The 11,508-nt window shown below is 36.4% G+C and overlaps 1 protein-coding gene across 2 annotated transcripts in view; it reads right to left on the reverse strand.

Annotated features, from left to right (window-relative positions):
- LOC124167522 (major facilitator superfamily domain-containing protein 1-like) overlaps positions 1-10,824 on the reverse strand; it is a 32,887-nt gene extending 22,063 nt beyond the window's left edge. For both annotated transcript variants that reach the window (XR_006866704.1, XM_046545459.1), the window contains exons 1-9: positions 10,685-10,824; positions 10,267-10,541; positions 10,007-10,157; positions 9,798-9,923; positions 8,577-8,782; positions 3,922-4,138; positions 3,340-3,553; positions 2,533-2,630; positions 871-983 (exon numbers count right to left, since the gene is read on the reverse strand). Coding sequence is in view for 1 of the 2 variants with exons in the window: in XM_046545459.1 (XP_046401415.1) it covers positions 871-983; positions 2,533-2,630; positions 3,340-3,553; positions 3,922-4,138; positions 8,577-8,782; positions 9,798-9,923; positions 10,007-10,157; positions 10,267-10,426 (1,285 nt within the window). In the remaining variant the exon portion in view is untranslated. The remainder of the gene's footprint in view (positions 1-870; positions 984-2,532; positions 2,631-3,339; positions 3,554-3,921; positions 4,139-8,576; positions 8,783-9,797; positions 9,924-10,006; positions 10,158-10,266; positions 10,542-10,684) is intronic.
- Positions 10,825-11,508: the final 684 nt, after the last annotated feature.

Raw genomic sequence — 11,508 nt, forward strand, 5'->3', positions numbered from 1 at the left:
TGCTCATTGCATTACAGTTAAATCTGATATATTTCATAATATAACAAATAAAAAAATTATTACAATTCATGCAGCCAACCTTCTCCATAATATACTTTCCACTTCAGTAATTTCTCTGTAAAAATACCCACTTTGATTCCAGTTTGTAATGAATTGTTTTTGTGAATCAACTCAATGCTTCATACAACAGGAACCTCTTTAAAATAATGAAAATTGTAGGTACCTTGAAAATCTTTCAACCAGGATTTTCATACTTTTGCCACCCCTATGGAGTTCTTTCCTGATAGTAATCCAATTTACACTAATTCCAGTTCCAATTTATATTTCCCTGACCAACATGAACCCTGAATAGGCACATATGTGTTACAAGGACTTAATAAACAAATGCATACCCAGTGATCACCCACAGAGGCCACAAAACATTAAAATACAGCAGATGCCTTCATGATATTAACATCTGAGAAAAGGGTTAAAACATAGAATAATGAATCCCACAAAGAAATGACTTGAAGAGGGATTTGCTGATTTGCATTCAAATAAAGTGGGATATTTTAACAACGAAATAGCGTTACTTTCAGAAGTTAATGGATTTCCCTTCACAAAATGGGACTTTGCTGTGTCTAGTTTTATTTTACACGATCTCCACTGTATATACTGGCACCTGAATCCTTATTACATGTCCTCATAGGCACCAAAGCAAGTCTTACAAATGGAAAGTAATCTTTATGAAGGACAAAAAGATACTCCTCCAACCAATAGCAAAAGTCATTAAAAATCAGAGGAATTAAACCGTACTAGTGTGGACCTCACAAATAAAACTAGTAAAATAAATATTGAAGAGATGGAAAACATGTCGTTGAGCATCCATACCACAGAGCCAACCCAGGAAGAACACCTCCAGAAGGAAATAACCTCCTTTGTCAACAATGGAACCGGCAGCCATAGTTATGACAGCAAGTCCAAGATTTTGCACTGACTGGGCACTATAATAGTAATTGATACAAATATTAAGTTATGAAAACAAGAACTTGAAAGAAGTGAAATTTTCTACAATACACAAATTTTCCAATGATCCCTCATATAAAGTTTGAGCAGAAGAGAAGTTACATAATTGTATGTACTGCATCCATACTGCCATGATATATAATAACTACTTTCCACATTACAAATAGCCTTCGTTTTGGGTGAATTCTTCAAACTTATGAATCTTCAATCTCAGCTAAAAAATGGAGATCAGAGACCCATAATTTCAAAATATGAACCCTATACAGAATAATCCCCCAAAACTACAAAAATTGGATAACCATTATACGCAAAAGAAGCCTCCAGCACAAGATGGGAAACATCAGTGAATATGATAAAAATAAGTGGAATTCACCCAAAGAAGGTTTTAGTAATCAATGGTAAACGAAAATTTTTATCATTTACTCATGCCATATCTGTTTCATTTATATTCTATTCATGCTCTGAAACAGTCATGAAAGTTCAGCAGATATTAATGATTATGATCACTAGGAAGACAAATTCACAAGTAATGAGCTAAAATTTATTTGTGTAAAAGGAATTAATTCAGTAAGTCGTACATTACAGTGGAACCTCGATAAAACGACACCCCACGGTGCACCAATAAACACTCGCTATAGCGAATTGTCGCTTTACCGGAGGTGGTGCAAATAATAGCCAATATACCTCATATTACTCCTTTATTTTTATTTTCTCGCTTAGACGTGTTTGGTGTTTTTTTGGCCACGATGTGTTCCATCAAATGCTTTCTATTCATGCAACTCATGGACGTGCGGGTATGCTGACGACTGCTTTCTGCCGTCCGAGGAACAAAAGAAGATCAAGCATTCGCAAATGCTAATGCCACAATATTTTCACCAAAATTAACTACTTCTTTATCGAACGACAGTTTACCACATAAATTTGAGACTAAGCACTCCATTAACTTCATTTCTAAGAGATCGCTAGCGATTACAGAGATTAACTAGTCTTGGTGTAAGTTTTTCCGGCGGTGAAACCCTCGCTATGGCGAGAGCCAACACCAAAAGGGCCTCGTAAAAACGAAATTTTAAACATGCTTATTATAGGATCAATTGACGGTGCATCGGCTATCTCTCGTAATAGCGGGGGTCTCGCTATAGCCCGTACTCGCTTTAACGAGGTTCCACTGTAGTTATTTTCCATGCTAACATAAAATCCAAACAAATCCAGAAAAATCTCAAGACAAAACTTCATTTCATTCTAATCAAAGGGGTCTAGATCTATAACTGATGTTATATATGTATGTAGGTACAGTGCATTCTGGCTGCTGATGCCACTGGATATTAGGGGGGAGTGGCTAATATGGGATCAAAGGGGACAAGAAGGAAACGAAACATTTGGGGACCATCAACTCTTATCTATTATTCCACATTAAATTTTCGATCCTATAGTAGATTCTTTTATCATATGGATTTCATAGGTAGAGCAATAAAAATACTTATTAAGAACTTAAAACATTCATTCACATGGACAAGCCCATTTACTTACATTCCATAAGCAGTTCCAAGTTGGTATTCTGGAATAACAAGGGCCACCATTGGCCAGAGAGCACTGGCAAGCATGGAATAGGCAAGACCCATGATGCTCTGGAAAAAAAATTGAAATTCATTAACTTCATTAGCCACTCCTTTGCTCTCTGTATATTGCGGAAGTCCTCTATGGGGCATCCACTGGTTAAAAAAAATTTAAAAATCCCAGACATCCCAGACAAAAATCCAGATTTTCCAGGGTAATGAATTCATTTTCCAGGCTGCTATCCAGTCCAAAACCTAGGGATATTTTAGGGGTAAATATTATTCATGGGGTGGAATTACCATCACAATTGTTGAGTCATTTTAAAGTTGTCTGTAATATCATAAGATGATAGGAACTTATCTATACATGAAATTTACCCAATTAGAAGAAATTCAGTAAACTATCTACATACTCTATTAAACTTCACGTTAACGCATGAGGAAAAAATAGCACAGTAATTAAGAGATTAAGTGTAAAAAAATCCTGGATCCATCCATCCATACTTTTAAAGATTGGTAGCAATACACTCTAATGAAGTAATGGATATATCAAGTTGAAACCTGTATTGAAGCCATAACATTAAAAAGAGTACACGACCCAGACTTGAGCACATAATCACTTTCTTCAAAGCATAAGATTGTGTTCATAACCCATACCAGGGTCGTGTCCTCTTTTTAAAGTTGTGTACTCTTTGATATTGTGGCTTCCGTAAAATTTTTCACACGATATATCCAGTATTTCGTCTAAAAATAATTGAAGTTCAAAGGAGAATAAACTCACCATAGCAATGAAGGGGTTGAGGAATGTGAAGGCAAGAAGAGCGTGACAACCCAGTGTCACCAAAATTGACAACAAGACCCAAAACACATTGCGTCCCATTTTATCCACCAGCAATCCCAAAAGGGGAGATGCAAAGGCTGATATAATGTACACAATACTGTTCACTTGATTGGCAGCCACTGGCTCAAACTCAAATTTCCTTTCGAAGAAAACCCTGTCGGACAGAGAGAATCAACAGTCATTAGCCTCGTAAATCAACAAAAATTATACAAATGAATATTCATCAGGTAGTACAGCCAGCCACGTATACTTCAGTCATCTCAACTTGGATTTGTACACCATGGTTAACATAATGACTACTGAGCTCTTTCATTGACCTGATGCATCACTTTTAAAAAAATGGTGTTTATGATCATTCTAACTGGAAAAATGAAGGATATTCAAAACCAAGCAGTGCTTATTACAATCTTAATAATATTTTAAAAGCTCTGATTAAATAAAATCCGTTTTCCATTCTATCTGTTGCTGTTACACTTGGGTATAAAGCACAAAACAATACAAATACTTGAAAGTAATACTCACTTTCCGAGAGCTATGAATGGAAATATACACACGTAGTATGACACACACACTCCAGAAACCATCCAAAAAGTGGCAGGAAAATGTTTAACGTCAGTAATTCTGACAACCTCAGCAGGGCCATTAGCATCATTGTCTGCACCTCTAATCTTCTCTGCACGCCAGTCCATCCACCCAAGGGCAAATGCGCATGCCAATGACATTAAACACGTCGAGGATGCTGAAAGATATAAAATGCAAGTTGCAATGCAAAATTCTCATAAACGCTGCATTGCATCACAAATAGAAGACACAAAATAAATTCATTGAATAGTGAAAAAGGCACTACCCCAATTTCATAACACAGTTACATCTTCAGATAGGTGCTATAAAACCCAGGCTGTGCCTTTTTAGATATAAAAGCGAACCTAAAAAATTTTAATTCTTTTATTCTCAACAATGGAAAGATTTCACAAAGTTAAGCCTGAAGTTATCAGCTATAAATTCACTATGGTCACATCAATAGGCTCATACATTTTATTCAACATTTTTGACACCTAATGAAGAGTAGTAAGAAGTAACATAAGTATAAATATCTATGATTCAAATATAATTAATTATAATTTTGTAATATTTAGAGAGTTAACTAGTCTTATACAAACACAAGAGATATTTTTTAAAGTTTGTCAAAAGAATTAAAGCTGAAGCACATATCAATGACGTAAGAGCATCATTGTCATGCTTGGCAGGTTAAAATGACATTACTATTTCTACATAATATAAAAAGTATTTACACTACTATTGACTTTGTCGAATCATATTTCATAAGAAACAGTGAATATGGAAGTAGCCAGTGCCGTGCAGAAGCCAAATGTAAAAAGTGGAACAGTACTATGCATTTGCTGAGATTCAATCATCACATAAAACTTAATACGTACTAAAAAATAGTCCTGTTTTAACCAGTACCAAACAGTGGCATTAATTGGAAGAGGGGAGGTCTTATGATTAAATATACAAGGAAGATGGGGGTGCCAGGTGGGATTACAATTTTAATGATTTCCTTTCCTTATGAAGTTTTTTCTGCTAAATACGAAAATCTTCCTTCCTATGGAAGCACTGATACTGATTTAACCTCTACCAACAGTGTGATATCACAAGCTTGGCATCCTACTCATAAAGTCCACTTCAAGTGGATTAGTCATTCCTCATCATCTGGCCACCACATGTTACCAAGTAATCACAATATTCAAGTGATTTTACTCTGCTGCATTGTGAAATGCATACTCCTAGCAAAACTCAACATCGACATGAATTTTTATACTTTACTCCTATAATAAGCAGCAATCCAAACTAAAAAATGCAAATGGCTTAATCACCAAATAACTGTAAAAATTAATGCATTGGTAACAATAAAAAAATTAAGGGCAAGTATGGAATATCACAAACCAGCGTGAAACACCTGACACTTCAAATAATACTTTTCCTAAAGATGTGGACAATGGGATCATAAATTTTAAAATAACACATACACATCACATCTAAGAATGTGACAAACAAAGAAATCATATCAATACTCAATTTTAAGATTATTAAAAGGAAATTACGCCCACAATGGCACATAACTTGATAAAAATAGTTGAGCCACTTCTTCCATGGACTACCCCAGGGCCTGAAATGTGAGTTGACTACGTAAGATGTGGACTATTACATGCCAGTAAGACAAAGAGTGGCAATTTTCTGTCTTACATTTACGTTTGCTAGCCTGAAGAGCAAAAATTTAGGTACTACACACGAATCCAAGGGACAGATTTCTATTGTAAATAACCACGAAAAATCATTGGAAGAAATAAATTCTATAAGAAATTACATGAAGTATAAGGTTATTTCATGCAGGGCACATCTAAGAGTTATTTTCCATTTTTATTTTTTTTTTATTATCACCACCCCGAAAACAGCTCATTTGAGGCCTTTTACATCAGGGAAAATAACATTAAAATAATTCAGCATTAACAGACATGGATGATTCTCCTGAATGTACAGGGTATTTCATGAGGAATTTGCATTATTTCAGGTGGTGGTGGGGAAGACAATTTTAAGCATTGTTTTGTCCATAAACATGGGATCGCCACTCCATGGTGAGATTGCGCAATCTTTTTGTTGATACTCATGCAAAGCTCATTTTATTTTTGTTTAGGAGTTGCGATCACATGTTTATGGACAAAAAATACTTAAAATTGTCTCCCCCACAACCTCCTGAAGTATTACAGATTCCTACTGAAACACCCTGTAGTCATGGCCATCATACTTTTGACATATGGTATCTATGGCATTAGGCCCGTATTCTTAGTCGACCCTACATAACAAGAGGCCCCTATTTGCATTTCTCAGTCGACCCAACAAAAGTGGTGGGGGATTCCGTCGTCAAGTTCTCAGAAATGATGTAGATGATGGCACAGTGCCAGTTTTCACTCTGATTGCGTAATGAGACCTAACTATGAAACTAAGAAAAGACATCCGCTAATTTTTGCATGTATTGTTAGGGCAACGGCTCAAGGTAAATAAACAATCGGTGTCGTCCGCCAGGTCGTGTCGGTTATTAATTATCCCTACAAATAGTCTCATATCAAGCCAAAAGTAGAATCATATTGACTTTATATTACTTCAAAAGCAGTACATACAAGATAGTGATAAGCGCGGGGCAAATAAGATCATTGACGTGAGAACTTCCGTTGCATCACCAAGGTTAGTCATTCGCTTTTACCTTCCATATTTAAGTTTATTATGTGGCAAATAGCAACATGAAAATATGTTTTATATGGTTTCACGTAAACAATATTGGTTTCTCAATAGCGTACCAAGGGCCAAACATGAACAATATTAATAAATATTTGCAGAAAGAAGGTGATGTATACTACCATATTGTACTTCTTATACTTCAGCCAATTTTATTATTTATTTCACTCGATGGTATAATAATACCACCACATTATTGTGGTGGTATTATTACCTTTCTGCTGTGTTACTGTACATTTTAAAATGGCTGGTGTGAGGTCATCTCCCTTAATATCCATTGTAACGTAGATTCTTTAATCAAAGTGATTAACCGACAAAATTTGGCCGCCATGTTTTTGCAGGGTGTAGGGCTGGTTCAGGTACCCTACATTAATTAGGGCCCATTTAGATCCAAAAACGGCCATATGTAGGGCTTGACGTGCTGTATGTAGGGGCTGATGATGTATCCAGGGTTGGTTGGCCCTACAGGGTTGACTAAGAATATGGGCCTTAGAGGGGGCGACCCACAGCTGATATCATTGCCCCATGAGGGAAGGGTAGGGACGGAGGGTGGAGAGCAACCCAGCATCAGTATGAGCCAGCTCTCAACAAAAGATGCCAAGGTGACCACAACTCAGCATTCCATCCAACGGACAAAGCACTCTCCATAGAGCACTAAAGCAGGGATCAGGCAGTCTGAAAAATCGCTTCCGCCACTGAGATTTTAAAATGGGCGTACAGGGTGGGGAGCCAGCACTCCAGCCACCACATCAACCTGATCCCCTTTTGGACATAGGGGAGACATTTGAAGTACTAATTTATGTATCACCTACATTTACATCCTACGCTGTCAACTAAATAGGGTGGTTTCCTTTTCTTTTTTTATTGCCTAAATCGAAACGTTATTACTCCTGGAGTACGTATTTGACGCATTTAGATTTTTAAATGACGATATCTATTTTTCGAGATTAAATGAAAAGTGAAAATTTTCAAGCGCGCGAAAACGCGACGCGTAAGTATGAATGCCGGGAAATCTCTCCGTGTGGCGTATTTCTGGTTCCCGCTGCCGCCCTGTGAGGTGACCTTGAGGCGAGTTGAGCGCTGATACGAAGCAGGCTGCTAGCGGGTAGCTGAGTACCCTGCTGGCTGGTAGCGCTTGGCTTATATAAGGATTATTAATACCTTATCAAATGAAGAAAACTTTCCGACCTTAGCCAGTTTTAATAAGTGATTATTAAGACATGTTTCCCTGAGCTCTGCGCCTCATGCATGCATTGGTAACCTCAGACGATGTATAACTCCTATCCTCTCGTATAGAAACTAGGTCCCTGTGACGTCACATGGAGTGGCATCGCATGGGCGCCAATCTGGCCCTTTTCAAATGAGGATAAAAATGGACCATAGTCATTCATCTAAACCGGTATTTCTAAAACGAAATAATTTGTATATTATGAATACAGTAATGGTGGGTAACAAATCGCAATCAATGCCTTTCGGTTTCTTTGATGAAGGAAACTACCCTATTGAAATTCCCTAAGGTTTGCAGCGGCTATAATGAAAGGCAGCCACACCTAATGAACAATCACTATTATCTTTAAAACATCAGTACTTAATTGCTCATTTTTCAGTTCATTACTTAATTCCTCAATAAAAATCTGAATACTATGAAAAATCTGAAATAAAAGACTATGCGCATCAACAATATAATATTGTTCAATTTACGTAAATTATGAAAATTACGAGGAATAAAGAGAAATTTTGGTTTATCCATGTTTTCCAATTACTCGTGCCACTTCTGCCCACCACTAGCCCGGAAAATAAGGAGTTTGCTGTTCTTAACAATATGCAAGCATAGAAAAATATCCTACGACAATGAAAAGTACAAGTAAGAGAGGTAGGGAACTCACCAATCAGAAGGACAATTCCTGTGCACATATAACCTTGGTAGTACTTGGCCACCCAGTCATAGAGATACTGCATAACAAGGAAATTCACAGTTGAACCAACACGAGCAAAGCTAAGCTGCAGTCCAAAAACCATGTTGAGTTCCTTCCCTTTGAACCACAAGACAGCGTAATTGTTCTGAGCCACCGCTAATGACTCTCCTCCAATTCTTCATAGCACATTAATTATGAAATATACAAGAACACATATTTCAATGATCATAGATTGATTAGATAGGCATGGTAACTTTTACATTTAAGTTTAACTGTCAAGGCAAAATATTGCAAAACCCTAAAACAAACTTACAATACTAAAGATGATGTTTGAGAGTACAGACAAATAGTTGATGAATAACTAAATCGATAGAAGAAAATCATGTTTTCTGGAATGTATGCTGTACCTATAATGTATTTCTTTCATAGGATAGTGATTCTATATAAGCATGAGGCTTCGCAAAACTTCTCTCACTCAATGAGATGCTTAGCTCTTTATAAGGAGTGACTATGTAGTCAAACAAATATGACTCTCCAGACAGGCAGAGAGCTTGGTTATATTCAGGGTGAGACATGAAGTTTCTGCTGAAAAAATAAATTCACCAATGGAATGGCATCAACTATTAAATACTATACTTTTATTTACGTGAAAAAGTGAGTTTAACAGAATTTAAATATATTGCTGCCGGCTTTAGCACCACTTAATTACACTCCATGAAAATGCCAAATTTGAGTTGGACTCATGCATTACTGCACACAATTTAAAATAAAATCTTAAAAATAGAGAAATATACAAAATCCCTGACGAATTGGCCTCCCTCAGTAAAAAAAAGAAAATGATTTCAATCATTAACATTAATACATTTAATATAAGGTTATATATCACCGAGGATGTATTTATTGAACATCCATGGATGCCTTGCACTCATGTGACGATGAAAGTGATACCTACATTTCACAACCTTCTTCTGAAGGACAAGTGACTTCACATTCTGGCAGAAAAGATTATCACCAATAAAAATGTCTAATTGTTGATTATCTATTTCCAATTTGTTCACCTAATATTATTGAAGAAATGCAAAATAATCATCACACACAGATAAAACTACCAGAAGAGAATGATATAGTCGGTGGAGAAACTTATGAAGGTAAAATCAGAGATGCTTGTTTAAGGAGACACATTCGACTCACCCAAAAATAAACCTGCCAACAACCATCAACCAAAATGCGTTAAATATTCCTCCCAATGCAAAGATAATGGCGCCAATGAAAACGAGAGTGGCGTAGATCACAGTTCCTACTCGTATACCAAACACTCTGGAAAAAGCAAAAGCAAATTCAGGTGGATCCATAATAAATTATAATATAAAATACACAAATAAATATAGGGCAATAACTACCTATCAATTAAAAAACCGCCTATAAAGCATAATATTACGTTAGGCCAAGAATACCAAGAATATAAATTAACGAATTGGGCAGTGGATAGATGCATATCAGCTTTGAAATTGTCTTGTAAAGCTCCGGGATTGTCATAGCAGAAATAGGAACCTAGAAAGATATTAAATGGAAATTAATTGAGGTAAAACCATATATAAATGCTACTTTCTTACTGACCACTTGTGATCATGTAGTCACGATGTGATACACATCTACTCACCAAATCCCAAAAGGCACATAAATAATAAGGCAATAAACCTATGAACCGTGTGCTTAGGGTTGCAACACGCTGGTCCATTATATTCTTGATTATTAGGTAGAAGGGCATCTCTAGAAACATCCTCCCTGTTCACCGAACGTTCCGTTGATATATCCTCCATGTCTACACTCAATAGTGACTAATCGTCACGAGAAGAATTAAATGAGAAGCCTGATGATTTTACAGCCCACGGTAAAGTCTGCTAGCTCTGTACAATATTATGTATTCCTCCGTTACTGCGAAATTGAAAGGACAGAAATGAAATGCACATGCAATAACAACAACAACAATATGTTTTCCAAATACTTCATCGTAAAGCTTATTCGATAAAACTTTCAAACAGTAAATACAACTCTAATTACATTCTGTCGAGTCTTACCCATGATTTAAAACCATTTTCCGCCAAATATCACCATAAATTTATTTCCCTTGCCCTGAGATACCACAGATACCCTCCTTCGTAAATCGCCTCGTAATGACCAGTGAAGTTGGCCACTATGACGTCATGATCAGTCATCGCCTTCTAAACAGAACGCAACCAGCGCAGCTGTGCACAGCGTAGCCAACTAAAAATATTTTTGCAACTTCAATCCTATCCAAGCATTAATTATTACGGGCTTATAATAATGCTCATAAGCTTAAAATTTATTGTATGGTTGTTCAACAAGCCATTTTCAATTATTTCCTTTAAAAATTTCACATTCTACAAAATATTTCTATCGTTAAAATATGAAAATATAAGGTGCACAGCATAGACCATGCTATTTTTTTATATGGGATAGAAATTTACCCCTTTAAATGCTGGCGCATTAAATCAACGTGGATACCTTCACCAAAGATATTTCGCTTTAATAGTACTGAAATGCTCGAAGATTTGATGTTTCTATTATGTTGGTACCGACTTCATTTCGTTGTCAGTTTTTGCCCCTCCCTGTGTATCTTTATATTTTCCCCCCTCTACAATCCAAGCTCACTATCAGTACATGGCCAGACGGTCAGACACTGGGTCGAACGTCATCCAGAGTCACTCACATTCATCAGATGATCATCATTGTGATTCTGTCCATAGACAATTACTTCAATGGTACTCCAGTTTGGCATAGATTTTTCAATGGAATATTTAATTTTCTACACAACAAGGAGACCATTTAGGGCGGAGCACTCTGTCCATTAAATATTATTTGAAATAGAGCAGATCTTTAC

The sequence above is a fragment of the Ischnura elegans genome, chromosome 11 (genome assembly GCF_921293095.1).
Source record: "Ischnura elegans chromosome 11, ioIscEleg1.1, whole genome shotgun sequence".
NCBI classification, from domain to species: domain Eukaryota; kingdom Metazoa; phylum Arthropoda; class Insecta; order Odonata; family Coenagrionidae; genus Ischnura; species Ischnura elegans.